At 42.9% G+C, this 24,663-nt stretch overlaps 1 protein-coding gene across 2 annotated transcripts; it reads right to left on the bottom strand.

Annotated features, from left to right (window-relative positions):
- Positions 1 to 23,936, bottom strand: gna12a (guanine nucleotide binding protein (G protein) alpha 12a). Of its 2 annotated transcripts, none has more exons than XM_086211961.1 (6): positions 23,108 to 23,936; positions 16,909 to 17,127; positions 8,739 to 8,789; positions 8,457 to 8,657; positions 6,775 to 6,981; positions 1 to 3,578 (listed from the first exon to the last, which is right to left on the bottom strand). In XM_086211961.1, exons 1-6 carry the CDS (start codon positions 23,423 to 23,425, stop codon positions 3,417 to 3,419), a joined length of 1,158 nt encoding a protein of 385 aa, XP_086068087.1. In that variant the 5' UTR covers positions 23,426 to 23,936; the 3' UTR covers positions 1 to 3,416. The 2 variants fall into 2 exon arrangements, with proteins under 2 accessions (XP_086068087.1, XP_086068086.1); XM_086211960.1 differs by having other exon boundaries at positions 8,457 to 8,789; positions 23,108 to 23,455; positions 23,633 to 23,645.
- Positions 23,937 to 24,663: the final 727 nt, after the last annotated feature.

A 24,663-nucleotide genomic window follows, 5' to 3' on the forward strand; every position in this document is an offset into this window, starting at 1 on the left:
TGTCAGCAAACGGCAGTGTATTTCACCACAGAGCACAGAGCCAAGGCACTGGGAAACAAAAAACAAAAAGCAGAAGACCAAACAAGAAGAGCACGAGGGAGCCGTGGCAGACCCCCCTCCGTCTCCTCATCCTGCTCGCCTTTCAAAGTCATCCGCCATCTGTTTATTTGTTTCATTGCCTTTTAAAAGAAAAAAAAAAACATTTTCCTTGCTGGTGGTTTTCTCTCAAGACACATCCAGTGCAATGACGACATGTAGAAAAACGTGTGTGAGCGGAAACTTTAGGTTAGTTGCAGTACAGTTACAGTGATACTGTTACAGAGTGGTGTACGTATCGCAGGCTTACACACAGTGACACTTACAGTATTCTATGTACAGGAAGTATGAACAGGATCAAAGAGGGCCGCATGACACGATGCAAACACACAAAGTATAAATTACAGAGTTTAATACAGTATTATGTAATAATAAGGCATGTGGAAGTGCTGATGATGAGCTTCATTCCCCCTCCAAACCATTTAGACTCCTGTCCTCCTGCGTACCAAAAATCTACATCATACGAATGTTGGGAGTCAAATTTCAAACAGTCATAAACAGAAAAACATGGTTTGAAATTGTAGCAGATTTGAAAACACACACACACACACACACACACACACACACACACACACACACACACGCAGGCGCACACACAGGCACACACACACTATTTAAGTGGGTTTGCAGTTTTCCGTTTAAAACCTCAACATACTTCTTAAAACCAGTTTAACCACAGTGCTACACCAGTGGAATATTTATCTGTCAGTAACCATAGCAACAGTATGCTACATGGAGCTATATTTCAATGCTAAAACAGACTTAAAGCGCTGCAAAATACTATCCTTTTCATTAGTGATTTAGGTGCTGAGTAGTGTTTTGAATGTTTAGGGCCGTGCAATAAAATGAACAAATCAATGAGTATTGCAATATTTTTTTCCAAGATACTGTATGGATATTGAGTCATTATACATCGCCTTAAAATCGTATTTTTGCCCGTGCAGCAATGTTTCAGACTGATGGATACGTCCATATTGAGGTACAGGACCAGACACCCTCTCAGATTTTGTGATATTGCATCAGGTTTTGTCTTTTCCTGGGTTCAAAGGTTGTATTACAGTAAAGTGAAGTATTTCTAACTTACTTGACTGTTCAAGCTTATTTGCTTTAACCAACTTAGCTATGACATCTACTTTACTATTGATAATTTATTAAAAATCTCAGTGCTGTTGTTTTTTTGTTTTTTTTTTGGACAAAGCACCAATAGTCATCTCCTCAACATTTTTACAGTAATCGAGGTATTTGGTCAGAAAATACTGTGATATTTGATTTCGTCTCTATTGCTTAGCTCTACTTCAGATGCTGTTTCGGTATCACAGAATGAATCACATCATATCACAATATTTCGTGGTAAAACGAAGACTGCGAGGTCCTCGCCGATACCAAGCCCTGTAGCTGAGACGTTTTATTATCTGCAACGGGGACAAATGAGCCGCCATGAGCTCGCTGACAGTTCTCAGGTTAATCACAACAAGTCAACCATCTTCATTACACGGTCACGGTTCCGCTGTTAATATAAATATATGGATCAGTGCAGCTTTAACAGGTCTGAACGTAAAGGTGACATCATCAAATGACTCGCGTTGTCTGACCAATAGTCCGCATTCAGTTTTCACAAAGAGAAATCAGTAATTGTTATGTGTAAGACGGAAACATAAAATATCTGCCGGATGAGGGTTGAACAGTAAACATTGTCTACATCTGTTTCTGAACTAAAACTAAGTGTAACTGGCGAGAAAGTTTTAAAGAATGACTTTTTTTTTGGTTTGTTTGTTTGTTTGTTTTCTTTTTTTTCCCACTTGGTTGAAGCGACACTGTCAGAAATGTCCCGACACGTAATACCACCACGGCGCAAACGATCTAACTTGGGGAATTGTACGTATCTGTAATGTCTTCTAAACTCTTTTAAGAGGTTAACGGCACATTAAAAAAAAAAAAAAGTTGTTCATTCATTTTTAAAAATGATTTGCCAGAAACAACCAACAAACAAGGCTTCAGATCTGATTTTGAAGGGCGTTTGGAAGAAATTAATTAGATGATGCTTGGAACGTTTCAAAATTTGTGAAAAGGCACCATTCCTGTTCCTCTGGTGTGAACAACCGACTAGATGCACTTGTTAGTCCTGAATCTGGGCTTATTTATTGAACACAAACTGGTACTCGGTAGTACCAAGGTAATTTGGTCGGTACCCAACCCTGCTGTCCACCCTGACGGCTACAGAAGTCCAAAATGTTCATCCCCGGATCAGATAATTCACAGTCCAACTCTGTTGCTCCCTTCGTGTTTACAGGACCTAAAAGTTTCACCGTATACCCAAAAGTACTTGTTAAGGTCACTGATGCTGTACAATCTACTTCCATCTGAGTTTAGGCTGTAGTGGTACTTCTACTACGATGATGATGATGATGATGAGAGGAGCAGAGATTAAACGTAATTCATGTGAAACCAGGTTTGTTTCGGGATGTGCGTTTTTCTCTAATTTGACAGTCAACTGTTTCTGCTGGAGAGGAACAATCTCTCTATTGTGCTCAAGAGGAGGAGGAGGAGGAGGAGGAGGAGGAGGAGGAGTCTTATCTGCAGCTGTTCATCTCTCCTGTGACGGCCGGGTGAAGAGAATAAATACAAGCTGGGGAGGAGAAACAGTAGAGGAGAGGACAAGCATAAGAGACGCAATCTCTTTCCTCTGCTGAAGTTCATTGACAGGAACACTTGTGCAACCTTATCACATCACGCAGCATATGACCGGTGCAGCCACAGCCTCGGCTCTCGCTCTGTCATGAGTGTGGTAGAACAAGGCATTCTTCAGCTCTCTAATCTGTTATCTCTCTCTCTCTCTCTCTCTCTCTCTCGCACTCTCTTCCCACACAGCTTGACCCTGCTGCGTATCAGCCCCAGCAGTCTGACTCGGTTTAGTGACAGGCTTGTCATCAGTTGTATATACACAAGGAAGAGTAAAAACACTTTCAGTGCTTATGTCAGATAGTGGCTGCTTCTCTCTCTCTCTCTATTTTTCTATCCTTTTTTTTTTCCGAAAACCTTGAATAACCTGTGTGTAACGACAAGTGAATAAGTCTTTCCAGCAGACACACACTTATACAGGTTAAATGCAGGATCTTGTCCTTGTAGACCCTTTCCACGGGGGCCGATGTGGGCCAGCAGGGTCACTATGTGGCTCCACAGGTTCAGTTTTCAGTTCGATCCACTCTGTGGGTCAACGTACTGCTCCACAGGTCAGTGTTAAATTGGGCTTATAGGCTGTAGTGTGGGAACAATGGAGGCCTGATTCACAGTTTGGAGTCAGAGGAGCTGCAGTCTGAAGGTCACTGCAGCATGATATCTTTGAGATTTTCCTGCAGGATGGTGTCCTTGACGGCGTGGAAGACAAAACGTATATTTTCTGTATCCACTGCGGTGGTGAAGTGGTGGAACAGCGGCTTCCCTCTGTTTCTCCTCTTGCGGCTGAAGGACTGAACCAGGAACGCCTGAATGAAAAAGAGACAGCCTTTACTATTGGGATTATTGCGTTAAAAAAGATGGAAAATGGCAAATTTCTGAAAATCTTCCTCTGTTTTTGCATTTTTTTTAACGGTCACTTTGAGTGCTGTTTTTTTTTAACTAAAAAAAACATGCATGACAGGAGATATAAATTCCCTTTCCCGAATAAAGTCTGACGTAACGAATTTGCAACCGTCCCGACTCATTAAAGCCGTCCAACATTCATCTGAATATCAAACCTGTCAGACACTTTGGTCGGCTGTCACGGGTCGTTTCACAAACCTCGCCGGATTTTTCTCATTGCGCCAAATAACAGACAGCACGTGAGAGTGCTACAGCAGTACAAGCCCATACGATGAAGGCTGGTTACGATGGCAACCGCACAAACGCCTATCTTCCTCCTCCGATTAAGATGCACATGAACGAGAGAAACGCTTCAAGTTCCTCGTCCTGAGCAACGACTCATTCGACTTCCTCTGAGCTCTGATTGCTATCTGCCAGGACGGTCCGCAGATGCCTTCCACTGAGCGGTGTGAGCGCTTTACATCACACACAATCCACTCCAACAGTGGGAGTTGGAGTGAAACATCACTTCTGAAAAACCCCCAGCCTCAGAGATCTCTAACCACCTCTAGAAGCCTTTTAGAAAAGGAGGAATTATGGACCAAAGAGAATATAGACCTCAGTCAGGAAGCTTTCTCTCTGACATTTATCTTTTCTCCCTTCTGAGCTTCTCATTATCTGTAACGCGGGCCATTCTTGGCAGCCTGACAGATAATTCAGTCCCGGGTCTGTTTGTGCAGTAAAACTGCAGCGGGACCATTTAGTTTTAAATCCATTTACTCCAAAACAAGTTGAGTGAACCATCTGAAACAAAATCAGGGTTTACTTACTCTGAGACACACAAAAACTGACTTAAGGAGAGTCAGTATCCTGGCAGGATGACAAAGGACCCATAATCCCACCGACTCTGGAGGAGCTGGTGCTGCATCGGTATTCTCTTTTAAAATATGCAACTGTCACATTCTCACATACTTCAACTCTGGACAACACAGCATGTGTCCAGGTCTGAGGTCAGCGACCTGTTCCAACTCAAGATTATGAAGCCCAAAACAACCAAAGACTAAGTCCAACTTTCTGAACCCCTTTTAGAAAACAAGCACTTTAAAAGTTGTTTTAAGAAAGATGCGACAAAGCATAAACTTTGTTCAAATCAACATTGTGATGTAGCTACTGCCGCATTATTTTAGTCAGTTTATTGCAATTCCAATTGCAGCAAAATTGAAATTGGAAGCATTCAGGCACAGCATCTAAGGACAGCTGCGATGCTCACAGGGATACGAGTGCCTTGCCTCAGCTCCGCCACTGCACAAAGGAATCCCTCTTCAACTGAAGGGCCATCTTAACGAGTTTTCAGATGGGACTTCCACCAGTGTGTGGTGATTGTAGAAATGGCAAAAGGTAAAAAAAAGAAAAAGAAACGGTGTACCTTGGAGGTGCATTTGAACAAATGCTCTTCTGGTGTTAAATTATGGACCTACAATTGGGGACATATTAGGGGAATCTAGGACCTTAAACTAGCCAGATCATGGGACTATTGAGTCATACACAAGGGTTAATTTGAGCCGGATCCTGCCGGAACAAGATCCGGCACCTCTGAATTTTGGCCTCCCTGTGTTCCGGTACTTATTTGGGCAGATCCGGTACCTCTTGTTTTACAAGAAAATATGAAAACGTTTTAAAAAATGTTTAAAATGCAACAATAATGTGCAAAGGTACATTTACAGACCAAATCCTTAGAATTCCATGTTGTTTATTAAGATTCAACGTCATTTGAAAGAGTCGTAGATCTGTTGACGCGCCGATGCCAACAAACCACGCCCCTGACACAAACAAGTAACCTTGCGAAATTCGCCGCCTCTGAGGAGCAAGCAGAGAGGAAATAAACAGTTCCTATTTCAACGCCAACATGTCCAAAAGAGTTAAATTAGCTGTTTTTTCAACAAGAAGAGAGAGTCGCATGACGCTTAAAATGAGTCAGAAAAGCCTCCACAAGCGGGGGACGAGGGCAGCTGCAGCGGTCATGTTGACGATCAAAATCGGCTGCAGCAGGAGGCTAGCGCCGCCACAGCGAGCCAGGTTCACCTTCAGCAAGCCAAGCCGGGGCAGGAGGCTAGCGCCGCCACAGCGAGCCACGTTCACCTCCAGCTAGCCAAGCCGGGTCTGGAGGCTAGCGCCGCCGCAGCGAGCCAAGTTCACCTCCAGCTAGCCAAGCCGGGTCTGGAGGCTAGCGCCGCCGCAGCGAGCCAGGTTCACCTCCAGCTAGCCAAGCCGGGTCTAACGTGATGCGGGGTGTCTTGGACAACTAAATGGTGAGCATACCGTCTCATAATAGGCCGCCGTGCCAATCTTGAAATACCGTGATAATAATAATAATGGAAGATTTGTGTGATTTATTGTGAGCTCTTTTTTGTTTGTTTTACAAGTTAGACCTGTTGAGAAACGAATTGTTGACTGTAGACTCCAAGTCCCACCTGTGGTGATGTGGGCATTCACCTGTGCTGTGCAGAGGAGGCTAAATAACTGTGAATTATCGTCATAACATTGATACCATGGGTACTATTTGAAATGGAGGCTTGTAAGTCCCACATCATGGCAGGTGGGCATTTGTATGTTGTTTTCTGGATACGTTCCGGGACCTGTGCCCCTCTCTCACCCCTGAGCCGTCATATGTACTTGGCGTTCTGGCACCTTATGATTTACAAATTAAACAATGATTTTACATGTTGTTGTTTTTCTGTGCGTTCCGGGACCTGAGTCCATCTCGTCACTGCTGGGGTGTCATATGTACTTTGCGTTCCGGTTCCTTATGATTTACAAATTAAGCACTGGTCATAAGACAGAGAACTGGTAAGATGCATCTCACCTCAACACATTTACTGGTGTCGCATTACTTTGTACACACAGAAAGTGACACAAGAAGTGGTGTAAATAGTCAAATTTGTGCTTTGCTTGCTGAGTGAGCAAATGACATTTGAAGTGCTAAAAACACTGCAGTTACTCTCAAGGATTCTGTCACTCTCAGTAGAAAAAGGAGCTTGAGGCTGAGATTTACTGAAAACAAGGAACTGGTTCCTCATTGTGCTATAAACAATAAAAAACAAGAAAACCGTGTGTTTATACCTGTACGTCCTCCAGCCTGTGTGTGTCTCCTCGGAACTCAGGGAAGTTCTTGCGGATGTCTGCAGTTCGAATCTTTTCCACCAACAGGTCTGTTTTGTTTAGGAAGAGGATGATGGAAACGTTGAGGAAGAGCTTGTTGTTAACAATCGTCTCGAATATGTTCATACTCTCCACCAAACGGTTTGTCCTGCGGTCCTCCATCAAGACCTGTAACCACACGCGCGCGCACACACACACACACACACACACACACATACACACACACACACACACGTTAGACATCGTTAACATACATATGCACTCCAAAGTTCCAGCGTTGTGGCCCAGCGTTATCACATTGAATCCCACAAGTGCTGGGAGCTCTCTCTCTCTCTCTCTCTCTCTCTCACACACACACACACACACACACACACACCTTTCTACCACCTCAGACTACACTGATGTACACAACCACTTCTTCCCTAACCTTACGTTGACCTTCCACCAGGTCTTCACCCTAGAATGTTGATTTGTGTTATAGTTAGAAGTGCATCTGACTAACTTTATTCTATGGTGCGACAACTTCGAAAGTGGTTCAGCCGCTCGTTAGCCACTGCCGTTTTTAAGAAAAATGAAAAGCTTTGAATGTGTTAATTTACCTGTGTTTTGCCTTAGAACAAAACTTGAACCCATCTTAAGCTTGTGTGAACAGCAGATCTTGATTCTGCCATGACCGTCTGCTGACTTATATTTTCTATGATGACGTTAGTTTCAGGTTCATTTGCCGTGGCCCTTCTTTTATTTCACAGTTATTCTTTCCTCCTGTTGAGAGTTGTAGTGTTCAGTCTTCTTTGGCTCTGCTAATGTAAGTTACTGTTTTATTTTGAAATGTTCTTCCCCTGCGTGTATTCGTGTTATTTCCTGTCTTGGTTTCTTTACTGCCTTTTTGCGTCCTTCACCTGTTTCTTGTCGGTTCGTTGGTCCTCGTCAGTCACAGCCCTGGTCCTAGTGTCTCTCGTCGAATCAGCTTACTCCCTGTGTTCTCTCGCCTGTTTCTTGTTGTGTCATCACTTGAGTTTGTGGTTTAGTTTGTTTCTCTGACTCAGTTCTTGTTTGATCCTCCTGTGTTCCTTGGGTTGTTTTAAGTTTATTTTCATTACTAATGAATTTAAGTTCTTTATATCCTGCCTCTTTGCCATTTTCTGCATTCGGGTCCTTCCACACAACCAACCTTGACAACTTCAGGCATTTAACCGAAAACACATTGGGGAACCAAATTTATGTCTGAGGCTTTAGACCTCATTTCCTGTTCCACTCTATTATGAATAAATAATATAGTTACAAGATGTAATTAGCTCTAAATCCAGCAAACTAAATGTGACAGCATTAACAGTCCAACTCCGAAACGAGCAGGAAGGATTGGAAATCAACTGAGGACACATGCTGGTTTTATCTTTACACCAACACATCAATTAAGAATTTAATCATCATCATATGACTGTTTATTTGAAGGCCCAAGGGAACAATCCAGTTTACTGAACCAACCACAAAGAGAGCTTTGTGCAAACCCCAAATGTTGTCCTTCTGATGTTTCTTGTCCATTTCGTAATTTGGAAAGTTGAAGGAATAATGGTCACACTGTTTGGCTCATCCCTGCATCACTCTTACGTGAGGACTCTCTCCGGGCTCGAATGTCTGCCTACCTGATCGTACTCTGATGACGAAACCATGAAGAGAATCGAAGTGATCCCATCGAAACACTGAAACCACTTCTGCCTCTGGGACCGCTGCCCGCCAACGTCCACCATCTTGAAAGGAATCTTTTTGATAACAAAGTCATGCTCGACGATGCCCTTCGTTGCCTTCCTGGCAAACAAGATATCCTGCCTGTTCGGGGTGTAGTTCTGAGAAAGGGAGACATTTTTCCTCAAGTTGGAGGAGGTGAAGAAATGCAAGTAAAATATGAGGATGTCAGAGTGACTCACCAGTTGACCGATGCGATCCAAGTTATCCAGGAAGTATTTGACCGACTCACTCTGCAGACAGGAAGGGAAAGAAAAATGTATTACACCCACAAAATGGAACTGAGTCATCCTATTACACATGAACCACAGTTAACAGATACGGATGATCATGTTAAAGCCCTTAATATGATTATTGAAACAATGTCATCTCTTGTATTTCTTCCTTATTTAATTACCATAGAGGTTGTAGTAGAGTATACCACAAAGCAACCCCTGATGCCTTTTTCCTTATCAGGCCCAGCAAATGTTAAAGGTGAGCTCTCGTGAACTGGCTGGGGTGCATTTCTGCTTCGTGAAGTGAGATGACTCTGCTCTGATCACATTTAGTGTACTTTTGAGCGAAATTGTCAAATGGGAAGTGAAGCGGTGACAGGACTGTAACAAGACTGCTACTGTTGTCTGGACGGTCAGAGCTGAGCCCATAATGGAGACCGATCTGTTCATCACGACTGCAGACAAAGCCAAGAAGCAAAGCTGACAAAACACGCTGACTCCGTGAACGTGAAAGCAAATAGACGTATTAAATATTACTGCCTCATCTTTAAGGCCCGAGGACATCCAACTATAATCACAACTGTGTATTCCATTAAATAAAAGGGCTGCACTTTTATGGACTTTAATATTGGCATCATTCTCTCAGTGGCGAAAGTATGGTTGTTAAATAGCCTTTGGAGGATGATTCAAATCAGTAAATACACGTATTAGTAATAGTTCAACAAGAACAAAGCACCGATATCAGTCACTGTGTTATGCATGCAAAGGCATGTATAACAAGCAAATGGCTGTATAGCAATAGTTCCCTCAAAAAGAGTATTTTGTCTTTCAAGCGCTTACAAAATGGTGTCTTGAGTGTTTGTGAGCATACGGCTGGATAAAGTGGACATATTGGATGGTGCGCTTCTCAACCGTAAACCCACAATTTTTGGGGGATAATTTTGCATTTCTTGTTTTGTTATTGTCACTACTGTTAGCTTCCAGTTGCTGTCAGCTTCAGGCTAAATACAGGTGGCTGGCTCTTCCTGCTTTCTGGACTCACAAATTAGTGATGCTGGAGGGAATGAAACATCACCTTTTAATGAGTACTTGAACAGGGAAGTACATTTGAGTAAAATATCACTGTAAAATGACACGGTGAGTGAGAATTGACAGATGAGTAGACGATGTCCACCTTCTGAAATAGTAAAAATCCTGAATTGAACTTGAAGTTCTGGAGAACTGATTGTGATGCTGGCCCCAGGTGAGCAGGTGGCTCTGAAGTGACGAACTGGATCACACTTAAATTGCCACTTATGGCTGAAAGCATGACATCACCGCACCACTTTATTATTTCTCCTCTGTTTTAATGCTGATGCTTCCAGTTGCACGATCAGAAAATCGGAGATATTCCAGATTAGCATTTCTTGCTGCCCCGCGTGTTTGAGACGTCTCCCGGCCCCTGACCTCCACACCTGATTAAAATCAGCTGATGATTATTAAGCTCTCCAGAAGGCTGGTTAGATCATGGATGAATTTAATCTGCCATTCGAAGGTACCAGTTTAGTTCAGTTCCTTTTAAAAAACAAAACGCACCTAGCAGGGAGTAAACATGTCTGCATTCATGTCTAACAATATTAAATAACTGGGTCTGTGGTTTAAATTCAGACTGTAATGGATTACACAGCTGACAAATAAGCATGATAATTAGGCCCCGAAATGAACACAAGCAGCAAATGAACAGAAAAAAAGTACTTTCAGTTTACAGCAGGGCTCCAAAATTGTTTGTTTTTGTGTTGAAGTTAATATGATTTACTGTAAATTGGCTGATAACTTGAAAAACATCAGCCTCTAATAAAAAACACACTGAGTACAAACCACAAATAACACACTGGAGCTTGAATTGCAGTTTTATTAAGTCAGCGTCAATCCTTAAACATGTTCCTTCATAACAATAGTTTTCAAACTTCTCTTCCTCCTTCCTCACAAGCACAAATTCAACAGGAAACAGCTGTCTGTGTATGGGGTGGGTCTGAACTGAGAGACAAAATTACCTCTCCAATCTCACACACACACACACACACACACACACGCACACCTTTTAAAGCCTCCTGTCAGCAACATTTTACAAAACACTGCAGATGTTCTTCTCTTGTCCCACTGACTGCCGCTGTTAAATTAATCTCTGTCAGCCCAGAACATGTAGAGTTACAACAAGGAAACTCGACCGCAGTGCGGCTGAGATGTGACCCTTCGACCCCGCCGCTGACCTACAATGTCTCTGCAGTAGGAAACACAAAGGCTTGGACTCTGATTGGTTCAGCAGGACATGAACAAGAGGAGGGGTTGGTCAAAGGGAAAGGCAGGGAGAGGGGAATTCCCAGAGATGAAGGGATATGCAAACACAGGCAGACATGCATGCACACACACACACACACACACACACACACACAGACCATTTCCAGTCACATTCAGTGTCCTGACCAGTGATCAAAGATTCCGATTATGATGCAGTGAAAGCTTCAAAATCAAACATGAAATAAAATCATCCTTGGCACTGTAAATTAGGTTCTAGTGCATTGTAATACGGAGCTACAAGTAGCAAAAATGGACATGTGTATGACTGTGTGAGTGTGGGTGTGTGTGTGTATTTGTGTGCAAGTGAGTGTGGTTGAGTAAAGTGGGAGGAATGTCTCCATTCATGACATGTATGGGCAGATTAGGGGCTTTATTGCAGCAAAGACCTGAATAGACTCACATTCTAGTGTGTGTGTGTGTGTGTGTGTGTGTGTGTGTGCGCGCGCGCATACATACTTGCAGGTACATGTGAGTAACTTGTAATGCATGTGCAACTGGGTGTGCCACAGCTCTGCTTCCCCTACGATGGTATATAAACTCTATTATTGACCATTTAATGCCACTAAAAAGTGACTCGTTGAATCAAAAGCTACCAATCCAAACGCTTTAAGACCTTAAGCATCAAGTTTCTCATCTCTTCGCTGCACTGTTGTTTGGGTCGACCTCCTCTGAGAATCTTGTTCTATTGTCATTCTACCATCAGCACTAGCAAAATCAAACCTTCCCTTTGTGGACATTATTAACCCTGATGGAAATAAGAGTTCATGGGATGTTTTGTTTCTACGAAGCATCACGGATATTTAAGTTTTGGTCATCAGCTTCTTTTCTTTCCACCTCACATACCTGCATACATGCAGGGATTCAAACCTACTTCGAAAAGCCTGTAGAGTCCTTTCTTATCACCGGAGCGTGAGTTGTCTTTCTGTTGCCTGGAGCTGATAACAGGGTAAAGTCGAGGAGGAAGCAGCATGGAGGACAGGGACAGTGTTTCAGTGGTTTCTTTGATACATCTTGACCTCAGGTCCATTTTTTCAAACCCAACGCAAGACTGAACAATTTTGGAATGCCACTTGGATGCAGCTTGGTACAACTTGAAATGACAGACAGTCAGAGAGGCTGTAACCATCATAGCCTTGCTGTGGATTTGGCACAAATGACAGCACTCACCTTGGTTTTGTTATCAGTGGGTCTTAGAGCTAGAGCTGGTAAAAACCCATGTCTACTACAGGGTCATTTGAATGGAGAAGAAGCCTCTGCCATGCCAGTGCAGATAAAAGCCTCATGTCAGCCAATGTTAATTAGGCAGAGGAAAAGAAGCTACAATGAAAGTCCAGGATGGACAGTGATATTTTGGATAACTGGAGTCAAAGAAGACGGAGGCTGATATTTTTATTCAGTTATCTAAGATGGTCCAGTTGTCTGGTTTCTCATGTCCTAAGTGCCATTGCCCTGGCGATGCTCTGGACTTATCGTAGCGGAAATTATAAGAATGTAACGACAAACTACACCATAAAAAGTGATACGTTTCTCCACGAATAGAAAATCAACACTACATGAACAAACACACACACACACACTCAGAAGATGATATAAGGAAAGAAAAGACTTGGAAAACATGATGCATTAAACCCAGAGGAGGGAATACAGTATACCCTCCTCTCTTTCCAACGCTGCAAGTCGTTAAATATAAAGTTACATACATACAGTCAGCCAACATGAAACCAGAAAGAAAACATCTCCAGGCAGCGGAGGGACTTCCAGGTTGAAATCTAATCTAGTAAACCATATGGTGAGTGTGTGTGTGTGTGTGTGTGTGGGGGGGGGGGTGCACACACATCAGAATTTATAGCTTTTATACGTGTGTGTGTGTGTGTGTGGAGCTTCAAAGGCAAGCACATGCACACACTGTACATAGTCTAAATCCATACCTCCTTTATTCAGGCGTGTGAACGACTAAAGACAACATTAGACATTTACAGTCGCAGCGTGGTGCCCAGCCTTGTTTTTATCAAGCCAAGGAGGTTGCAGTGTTTATATCCGATATCAAAGTGTGTGTGTGTGTGTTATCAGGGTGTGGTACGAAGCCTACGGCTAAACAAAATCCCTGCATGTGTTCACATTGGGTTTGTTTTTCTCTCACCATCTCTGCTCTTTACTACTCCCTCTCTCTCTCAGCCTTCCCATACTTCTACTCTCAACTTCTTTTCTTTCTTCCCATCCTCATCAGATTCTCTCTTTCCTCACTCTCCGTCGGCCTGTGGCCCGGCTCCAGCCGAGCCTGGGAAAAGCTGACTGTGGTATCCCAGAAAAACCTCTCAGGGGGTGGAGAGAGAGAAGAGAGCAAGAGATGGGGAGGGTGGAGGGTGGAGGGTATCAAACTCAGCACATTTACCCCACAGATAAATAGATATATAGCCTTCTTTATTTATCCCTAAAGGGACATTTCTGTGGCCAGTAGGCGTTACACTTTCTCTACTGAGAGTGAGCACGGCTGGAAATATTCTATGATTATTTTCTCTAACAATCCCATTTAAAAAAGAGCAAAAGTATCATCGGTCTGAGTCCATTTCATACTTAGCACAAACAAGCCGTGAATACTGATATGTTATCGATGTTTAAACTGGGTTTCTGTTTAGAATTCATTCTAATTTGTGGTTTTGGTGAATGGGTGAATTTCAATACGAAAGGCCCTTTTCACAGCAGCGACTGTATTTTGACACGTCGATGCAGGGCAAACACGGGTGTAAGTTGAAGATATGACACTAATTATGGCCCCGGTACTGTCGACACTGATTCACTGGAATGACTGAGACACTAAATGGAACGGAACCATGATTCATTTGATCAAATACGCCTTTGACACCTTTGGCACGCACATAAAGAGATATTGATTATACCATATTTGATTATAGCATGTTTTAAAAATGATGTGTGGAGCCCAGGAAGAATAGTCATCATCACTAATGGGGATCCCAAATAAACAAATGGTGACATACAGCACCGTTTCGATGTCCAATCAATGCAACCGGATCGTTAAACTGATGCATCATCCACCCTCACCAGCAGCTGCTTTTCATGAGCTCCTGCAGGAGCCAAGAGCCAATTATTTCCGTTATTGAGCCCAGATTTAACAGATAATAAAAAAATCTCTTGTAGGATGTGTTCATGGTAGTAAAGGCACACGTCATGTTCAACCTATTGCTCGTTAATGTGTTTTTATTACTCATGGCGCTCCCGTAACAAGCAGTAAACACACAGCACTTGCTAACTGAATCCGTTGATGGGTGGTTTTCTTTTCTCTGGGATTTTTCCTTTTTTTTTTTTTACCATAAGTAATATTTAAAATGTCACCAGACTGAAGCTGGTTGAGTCAGAATGACGTCTTGGGGTCTATACAGCTGTAGCATGCTGGCTTTATCATACAGGGACCGAGATAAGACAAGGCAGTCTGACACACACACACACTCAGACACTCACACACATACAGTATGCTAAGTGAGCGAGAGACGGAAGTAGCTTCTGTCTGACTCCAGATTGTTTTGTCACTGATAAAAGTGGAACAAGGTAAAAGGTCAAACTGCTTGGAGCAGCGGTGGAACTCGCAATAAAATGCAAACAAGTGAGCAGCTCGCAAACTCCAGCGCCAGCAACAACAGCAGCTGGCGAGACATTTGCTCCGGTGACAGGCTGGTTCGTGATCATCCGTGTGGTTGGATTGAACCACCAGGCGTCTGTTTCGGTCCTTTACACAGATTTATATACACTGACAGAGCTGCGTACTCAACCGAGTGGTTCTCCAGTTCTGCTCTGACAAATTATATTTTACATAAAATTAGCGGCTGAAAGTCTCGTGTTTTCTTCAGATATCAGAAATATAATGATGTCTGAGTTTTTTGAGGAGGAAAACAGCTCAAAACGTTGTGATTAGAGATGATTCAAATACTCATACACGTCTGTTTTGTCTCTTTCTGGAAATTTAATATGGACATTAAAAACTACTTTACTCGATTTGGTTTTGCGGCCTAGAACAATCGCGACATTGATTTATTATCATCTTATATAACAACATTCATTTATGTAAATCCAATATTCACTCTTCTGTTTGTTCTGTTGTGCTCTCCTCCAGCTTCTGATGGAAATCTGTGTCTCTTCATTTGCTAAGAGCCTCCATTTCTTCTACATGGAGCTTTTTCACTAAAAACAAAGCCAACGAGAGCAAAAGCAATGAGTGGGAGGATCAGGCTATCATTCCCAACTCATAAATTTGTCCTATTTGGCTTTGTGTGATCAAAAATTTCTTGAAGAGGGGCAGCATGGCTCAGAGGTAGAGCGGCCGTCTAGCAACCGAAGGGTCGCTGGTTCGATCCTCTCTTCCTCCCTGACCACGTCCAAGTATCCTTGAGCAAGATACTGAACCCCTAATTGCTCCTGATGGCCCTGCGATGGACTGGTGACCCGTCCAGGGTGAACCCCACCTCTCACCCAGTGTCAGCTGGGATAGCTCCACCCCCCATTTGAGGAAGTAAAGATGCTTGTGGAATTTCCAATAAAAAAAACCCCAAAACAACTCCTTCATCTGACATCCATTCATTTGACAATTTATTTAACAGAAGGAGACCAGCGAAGTGTGTGAACCGCAGTTTTGGCCCAGCGTGCATTTAATAAGACTAAAAATTACACAGCAATCAATGAACCATTTCAGATTGTGTTCAGTGTAGCGTAGTCAGGCAGATGAAAGTACACAGAGCTCCACTCCCACTTGAGAAGAAAATAATTACACCTTTTAGAAAGCCTCAAAACAAAGAGGGAGAAGTGAGTTACACGAAAATAATGAAACAAATACTTCCCCGGGCTTCAGTTGGTTGGTTGGCGCTTCACGATGACTTATGCTGTTAGTTGACAGGTGAAAACGTGCGTAACGATTCAGCTCTGCACATCAGCAATGGTGAAAATTTCTGACACTCCAGACTGTTTATGTCACTGACTTGACGTAGAAAAGTTAATGGAACTGCAGGGGGAATTGCCTGAATTGACAACAACCTCTGGCTGGATTCAACTCAGGTTTAAGGCTTTCAATTCTTCGTTTTCTCATTTTGTGAAATTTACCAAAGTAGCTGTTTGCAACCTTGATACATAAGTTTTTTTTTTATTTTTGGATTTGACAAATAATGAATTCCTGCTCTGTCGTGCAGAAGGTCAGACAGTGAATTACTGGTGATGGAACATGACTCCTGGTCAATGAATGAACGACAAGCTATTTGCCGACATCACCTTGGTCATCTGGGAAATTATGATTTTTTTTTTCATGCATTTGTAGCCCGTCAGTGTCATCAGCTCAGCTCATATTGCCGCGGAGGTGAGGCTGTCAGTCTGATCTCTCTCTCACTCTCTCAATGCCCAGAAGAATACCAGCTTCATAAGTCTCAGCGATAAAACCACCTGCTGCAATTTACAGTGCAAATCGAATCATACTGCCACAAGAGGAGCGGAGTTAATGCAAACTTTACTAAGGCACTCAGAGGGCAAACCTCCACCGCCGTGACATGAGGTCATCAGATCTGATTCTTCCTCTACTACATACGTTTGTAATGAGCTATCCTGCTTATAGGGTCAGACAATGTCTGGACGGAGGTAAATTTAATCACACTCCTGCCTGGATCACTGCCTCGTGTAAAAGAATGTCCAGTCTCTCTAGGAATGAACAAATATGTTGAAAAGAGCCCATTTCCAAAGCTGTTTTGATAAAGCTTCTTAAATCCATCTGATAAGCTGTGGAGGACCAGTTTTCCATTGTACTCACCAGCTGGAACTCAGCGCGCCGTGCGTACGCCTCTTGTATGCCGCTGTCTGCCCAGAGCGCGTTCAGTGCCATCACGTATAGCTGGAACTCGATGGGCTCAACCCCGGACGTGCCCACGCGTCCCTCCCACGACATCACCAGCATTCCCTGCTTCTCGTTCTCACAGCTCTGCCAGCTGATGCCCAGCTTGTCGCGGGCATCCACCAGCACACGCATGCCCTGCAGAGACACACGAGACGTTAAGACACCAGCGAAACACATGCGAGAGAAGAGCTGCAATTTCTAATGTCAGCAATATGGCGCAAATGCTTCCTGACCGCAGAGAGGGGAATGAAAGAATATAAGCTGCTTCCTGGGAAAAACGTCAACACTTGAAGAGTGCAGCACATGTGTCTTACACACACACACACACACATACAGTAAACATATGTATGTGCGGCTGCTGGTGGTTCGTGTCAGGACTGATCTGTGTGGGAGGTCTCCTCATGTGATCAAACTAACCAACACAGACAAATATTCAGTTTTCGGTTTGTATCTCAGATTCTCTTTATTTATATTCAGAGCCTACTTAAGTAGAAGGTACAGCACATACGCCAGCCAAGCCTCAGGAAAAAAAAAACTCAAAGTTTAATGGCTTCCTACTTGGCTTAAGCTACACACCTCATCAAAGTTATGTGAAAGTCTGGCCGGCAGTTTTTGCACAATTCTGCTGAGAGACAAACATTTCAGCAACTTCTGCAACATTTTATGTGTACATCGCTACTATTATCTAATAATTCCTTTGGCCCAGTTTATTTTTTAGTATTTTCATATTTGCCCTCTGTGAGACACATCTCATTCATGTTTTAAATTTATTTGGTTATTGTAGAAGTTTCTTTCCACGATTCATTCAGTGACACACTGACTGACTCAGCCGTGAGCGATGCCTGCGAACGTGTTCCAGAGGTCACAGTGGGATGCGTGTGTACACATGGCATGAGTGTCTCTGTTTGTGAGTCATAACCTCCTTATTCTTGCCCAATCTCCAAGTTCAGTCACGTTTTGTTGGGTAGTTTAATATCATATTCACCGGGTTTTACAGCAACATGAAGCTCTCAGAGACATGAAAATCTCTGACAAAATACAATTACACAGACTTCTGAGGAGATTTCCCTTCACATAGTTAGCAGGATGCTATAACATGGATGTGGTGTGTAAGCATGTGTGCGCGTGCACGTGTGTGTGTGTGTGTGTGCGCAGTCTGACTGGGATGTTCCTTTATGACTAAGGGGTACAGTGTGTTTTTAAGTCTGATCCCTTATTCAGGACTCTTTATTCCAGAGCTGCAGCTGTTTTTGTTTGCCAGTATGTGTGAGACGAACAAAAGCTAAACACATGAGGACATCCCAGAATGACACAAAGACAGCCATGTAACCGCAATATGACACACACACACACACACACACACATACACACACACACCCTTTTACTTATATCTTTGTGAGGATTTTCATTGATATAATACATTCCCTAGCCCCTCACCCTAAACCTAACCATCTTATCCAACTGCCTGACCCTGACCTTGACCCTAAACCTAACCTGAACCGGATTCTAACCTCGACCCTAAAACCAAGTCTTGACCTTTAAACGGCCCTTTGAAGATGGGAGGACCGGCTAAAATGTCCTCACTTTCCAAAAATGTCCTCAGTCTCTTGGTTAAATATGTATTCTAGTCCTCAATATGTAGCAAGTACAAGAACACACACACACACACACACACACACACTGAAACTCCAGCGTTTTAATAGTAAGATTACTTACAGAAAGTTGTTGTGAATGACCTTTGAGTCACATCCCGTCATGACTGTTAAACATTTTTTTCATCTTTAGTGTGTGTGTGTGTGTGTATTTGTGCAGTGAGTATCTTCTTGCTGATTGCCATGCGTCAGCATGAGAGCTGCAACAACTAATCAATTACTGGATCAAAAGGAAGTAATTTGCCGAAGAGTTGCTACATTCTAAAGTTTGGGGATCTTGGATGGCTGGGAGGATTTTGTCTTGACATTTTACAAACTGATTAATTTGAAGATAATGGACAGATTGATCAGTGATGAAAATAATCGTTAGTAACAGCACTAGTCAGCAGGTCTTTCTCATGTCAGAAGGTGACTTTGGGGCTTTAGTTGACTGTCCATAGTTTGATTAATTGCAGTTTTGCATCTATCTAGAGTACAAACTGCTGGTGAATTCTCTAAAATCTTTTTGATCCGTTTTTTGCATCACTTCCAAACGGAACAATAGTGTAGCTGATGAGGTGCAGGCTCCCTCTGCCCAGATTTGGTGAACAGTCTCAGTGGATCTTCTTATAAAGGTGACCCAGGTTCAGTCTTAACGTCTGGATGTGTCACATGTCCTCCTCCTGTTCAGCTTGATTATGTCACAGCTTCATTTCTCGAATGTTCAGTGTTTGACGGCCTTTATTTGGTCACGATTGTTCTCTGCTCTCTATCTCTGACAGTGGAGAGAGATTCTGCTCGTTCATCTTCTGATTTTAGGGCCAGAGAAACATTCTGATCTACTGTGGCTTTCAGTTTCTTCCTCTAATGTTCTAAATAGATTTCTTAACATTGCTTTCTAATTAGGTTTACTCTGATTTGCAGTGTTGTTTTGCCAATTTGCTCTTTTTTCAAAAAAACAAAACCAATCCTGAGCGATTATTTTGTTTTGCCGTTTCCAAGGACGTTTTCTTATGCAGTATTTCAAAATCCATATTTGGAAAAACCCAAATAATGGCGCCTCTTTCATGTCTCCTTGGAACTCTGTACTCCCTTTTCATCACTATCTAACACAGAGTGACTGCACACCAAACTCCCATTAGCTTGCAGTGCTGCTTTCAGGTACCAGAAACTTGCTCGTAATTCTCAGAGGAAACTTAAGCTAAAAAAAATGAACCCTGGCAGTAACTGAGTGACTAGCTGTGGCTAAGTAGCCACTGGCAACTGAATTCTAGCAGTTTTGAGATCAATCACCAGCATGATTAACCAACATGATGTAATTCTACTTTAACAGCTATTTAGAGCCAACTCAAGAACACTGGAAGTACAAGTCGACAAGGACAATAACGGATCGTGAGTGCACCTGCGGTTTGAGAGACACTGGTGCTGAACCTGGACACAGCTCGGCTGTAAAATGTCCTCTGAACCTGTTTATTTGACAAATGTCGTTGATATTGCTAACAGAGAGCGCTAAGGGAACACTGGTTGTTTCAGTCCTTTAGATGTTCTCTTGTAGAATTTTTCTCCAGTTCTCTGCCTTATATTTTATTCATTTTCTTGAGGTTTTTCTTGCCCTTCACTATTATTGTATTGCTTTCTAGTGTATTTCAAGTTCTGGCTTTGAAAGGTGCTACTGAACTAAGTTTTAATAATATGGAAACATGTGCAAGTACTTCTATGTACTGTAGAGGCCAATTGGAACAGTTTCTAAATGCCAGATTAATGTTATTTTACATCAGTGCTTGTTAACAGGCGGAAACAAACAGTTTAAACACTCATTGTAGTGCAAACAAGCCGGGTGTCCAGGGAGCAGAGGAATGAGCAAAAAGTTGTGGGAGTATGTTGCATTCACGGAGATGAGAAATTTCCCCCACTACAGAAATGTTCTGTACCAGACTGCTGGAGGCCAAAGTTTATACTTCCCAGTAGTTTATCACCACGAGTGTGTCTCGTTTTGGGCAAATATATCACTAATCTGCTTAATTTAAAACAAGATAATAAATATTCCACAAGGTAACTAGAGAGGCGGGGTATATCTGAAGGTTCCAAAGACAAACCTGTTCATGACATTCCAAGTCGGAGACACAAAGAGCCACATAAATAGGGACAGGAGTTTGATAAAAGACACCCAGTGATACACAGCCAGACTCCCCAAAGAAGAGCCATCAGATGTTGGACCATTACGAGGCCGAGAGCTTCCTCTTTTGCCATCATATGAGGAAGTGTCATGAAAAGTTAACATGAAGGCCAACCGACTCTTCCTCCATTCAGAAGGGAGGCATTTTAAATCAGAGGAAGGACCGAGTGCTTTGTTATTGCCACAGACACCGAGGCCCACTGTCGTGACCTCAGGTCACTCAGCTCCATGAGCAGGCCATCTGGGCTTTAATAAAACTCTATTCTGGTTAGATAAACGTTTTGTTTGGCCTGGCATGAATACAGATGTGGAAAATCTCTATAAAACATGTACTAAGAGTCAGTTATCTTCAGGCAAGGGAGTTGCCAGGGCAAGTATGCAACCTTCACCAAACAGTCTCCTTTTCAGAATGCAGAGACGGGCATCGAGAGGGTGGTAGGAAGAAGCGCGTCAGGGCGCCTGTTTTATCTGTCATAGCGCAGTATGCAACAAGGTAGCCGGAGGCACTGCCAGGGTGTTGATGCCAGATACTTTAAGTCCAGCTGATCTCTACAGAAGGAATAAACAAATGGCCCACTGAAGGGTGGGTTTCTGCTCTGGAGAATTAAAGGTCGTAAGACAAATCCAGAGAGACAGTTGGGAAGAAAGATCTGTAAAACATGATTACAAGTACTGGTGAATACTGGTGAATTTGTCCACATCGTGTGTATGCTGTAGTGTATATGTATAAATACATAGAGGTGCAATGATGTTTTGATCTGTATCCATAAATGATACTGATTCACCGACTGACAAAACACATGCAAACACTGTGAATTTGAAAAAGACCAAGTTTTTGTCTTTTACTTCACAAATGTTTGGAAAAGCCCGGAAGTCATATGACTGTTTCTCCATCATTGATGACGAGCACCAGAGAAGAGCTGATATGAACATCCGACTGATTCAGATGTGTCTTTTAAAATGGCCGAAACCTGCCGCTACTCATGACGCGCTGGTGTTATTTTTGAGCCCACTACGGTGGAACTGATGCGAGACCTGAACATCTGCATCTTGGGTGCATCACTATTCTAAAACTGTCACGGTGGGTCTACTTGACCCTTTTCCGCACGTTATTACTTTTCATACTTCATTTTCCATGTTTATGATTTCACTTTCATTTTTCTTAAAAAAACAAAAAAACAAAAACCAGGAACAAACTATGAAACCCGACTGGAGTTGCGTTTTGTGAGTTAATAGTTGTAATTCAGTGGCTAGCAAACTGTCCAGCCTCATCACGACTGTACCCTGGCAGACTTTAAGAATCGGGGTATCGTATCACGATTCCCACCACCGGGCGACCACCAGGCGGACAGTTGTGTTAGCGGTTTGTTTGCAGTTGTGCAGCACAGTGTGGAACAGTAAGTGTCCATCCAAAGGTTGGAGGATCTTTCTAGAACCCCTCTCCATGCTGAAGGCCAATTCTGACAACAGAATGATCGTTTCTCTTTCTGCTCCTTCACATCACGCATATCATGTATGCTTTGAATGTGTGTGTTTGTAAAGTGTGTGAAGAATCCACAATCTTGTGTGTGTGTGTGTGTGTGTGGGGGGGGGGGGGTTTCTGGTTTGGCTGTAGAAGTACAGGCTCTTATCATCTTGTCTGGGCTGAGTGGCACTCAGGGCGGATGTGCTCATCCCTCAGGAATAGTCTGGTATTGTTAGCTAGTGAAGGCGACCCAGCAAACAAAGGGACTCTCTCCCTCTCACTCACACTCACACACACACACACACACACACACACACACACACACACACACACACACTTCAGGATAAAAATATGTTCTATGTCAACAAACCTCTCTGTGTGCTTGTGGGAGTGTGTGTGAGGCAACTGTGGGAAGACAAAGTCAATATTAGGGCAGCGGCTATCCATTATTTTCATTTATGTTCCTCGTAAATAGATTGATTTGGTCTATAAAGTGTTAGAAAATAAGAATTAAAAAAAAATCTCCGTGTTGACATGTGCTTAATGGATTATTTGTCTGAAACAAAAATAACTTTCAGAAGAATCAGGAAAAAAGTTCACATAAAAGAAGCTGCAAGGACTTTTTGCATGAATCAATTATGAATACTAGAGTGATTAATCGATCACCACAATGAATAGTTTCCGCTTTAGATAAATAATAAATGTACAAAATCAGCTTCTCATCCTTCATTTAACACGGTCTGGACAATAATAAAAAACAACAACACCTCACACACATCAGTTTACAGCACTAGTTGATGGTACAGATTCTAACTGTGTTCTGGACTGGATCTACTTCCTTACCTTCAGAATATTCTCATAAATAGTGTCCCGGAAATCCAGCAGTGCTTTCTGGTCAAACTCTTGCCCGTTAATGATGCGCATCTGTTTGAGGAATGTGGACTTTCCGCTCTCCCCGGCCCCGAGCAGGAGGATCTTCACCAGCCGCCGGACGGCTCTCCTCTCCCGGGCAAGCATAGCGTCTATTTCCCTGCTCCTGCGCCGCGCCTCCCGCTCCTGCGCCGCGTTTCTCTCCCGGCTCCTGTCCTTGCTGCCCCCCGCATCCCGGCTGGCCTCGGCCGGGAGCAGGCAGCGGCTGAGGGTGCGGACCACTCCCGACATGACGAGCCGTGGGAAAAGTTTCTCCAAAAACTTCAGAGGAAAATGTTCATTATAGGCTCCGCATCCGTTCAGACCTACATCCGTTTGTTAATCAAGACCTTTCCAGGGGATGAATTAATATTCTCTACATTTAGCTGCTATCTGGTCTCGAAACCGGCACACAACCCGTGTCCATCTTGGTCCGACCGCGCCATCAACAAAACTCACCGTCCAGTGATTACAAAACAGCACCGGAGACTCTTTTTGTTTTTTTCTTCAAAAAGTTAAACCGGAAGATTCTTTTGTCCGGAAACAACAACAACAACAACAACTACAACAAAAATAAAAGTTAAATTATTCAAAAGTTCATCCAAAGCAAAAAAAAAAAAAACCCAAAAAAACCCCAAACAAACAAATTAATAAAACAAAAAACAACAACAACAGAAGAGGCGACGTAGAGGCGCTTGTGAAAACCCACAGAGAGAGACAGCCTCCAGACTCCCAACGCAGCAGCAGCCAGCGGTTTGTGAACTTGGGCAGCGGAGTGGGAGCAGCTCCTCCGGGCGGGGGTGACGGTGCTCTACCGGGGACGACCGTCAGGGGACGCCCGCAGAATTAAAAAAAAAAAAAAAAAAAAAAGTCAATGCAACTGAACACACAAAGACTTGTTTGCAGGGTTTTTTTTGTGTTGTTTTTTGTTTATTTTCAAGAGGGGAGATGTGCAGGGATGAAATACTGATTAATGCTTGATTTGATTTGTTTACTTAATATACGGATTGGTGGGAATATTCTTTATTTGCCAATAGTAAAACAAACGTAAATACTTTCATGAATAATGTCCGTAGAATCTGATATAGAAACGTTGTCTTTTCCATTGAGGACATGAAGGCAGCCTTGTGTTGGAGTTTTTGTCACTGTAAATTCTGGCAATGAAACATTTTACTGAAATTCTGGGCCCGTAATGATACAGATACTAATAGTCAATAATAAAGTTGTTAAGGCCTTTGTCAAACCGTTTTAGAATGAAGACGAATTAGACCCAACACGTTTACAAAACTTTCAAAAGGATTCACATCATCGCATTAAACTTAGACACTGGTGTTCCATGTAGTCAGCAGTGGGAGTACCAGCCAGTACCAATGCATGACCGATTAGTTGCATCCTTACCTTCATTTGTATTATTTCTTGAGTTCAAAGTCAACAAGGTATGTGTAGCTCAACAAACAGAAGGGAAGTTGATGGAAAACCCCCAAAGATCG

The sequence above is a fragment of the Aulostomus chinensis genome, chromosome 8, assembly GCF_037954235.1.
Source record: "Aulostomus chinensis isolate RoL2024-O1b breed Wild chromosome 8, RoL_Achi_v1.0, whole genome shotgun sequence".
Lineage (NCBI taxonomy): Eukaryota > Metazoa > Chordata > Actinopteri > Syngnathiformes > Aulostomidae > Aulostomus > Aulostomus chinensis.

Coding starts and splice junctions, on each gene's coding strand:
- gna12a (XM_086211960.1), bottom strand. CDS start 23,425: ATGTCGGGAGTGGTCCGCACCCTCAGCCGCTGCCTGCTCCCGGCCGAG. Junction 8,790..16,908: donor GGCGCGCTGAGTTCCAGCTG/GTGAGTACAATG, acceptor TCCTGTCTGCAG/AGTGAGTCGGTCAAATACTT. Junction 6,982..8,456: donor CGTCATCAGAGTACGATCAG/GTAGGCAGACAT, acceptor GTGTGGTTACAG/GTCTTGATGGAGGACCGCAG.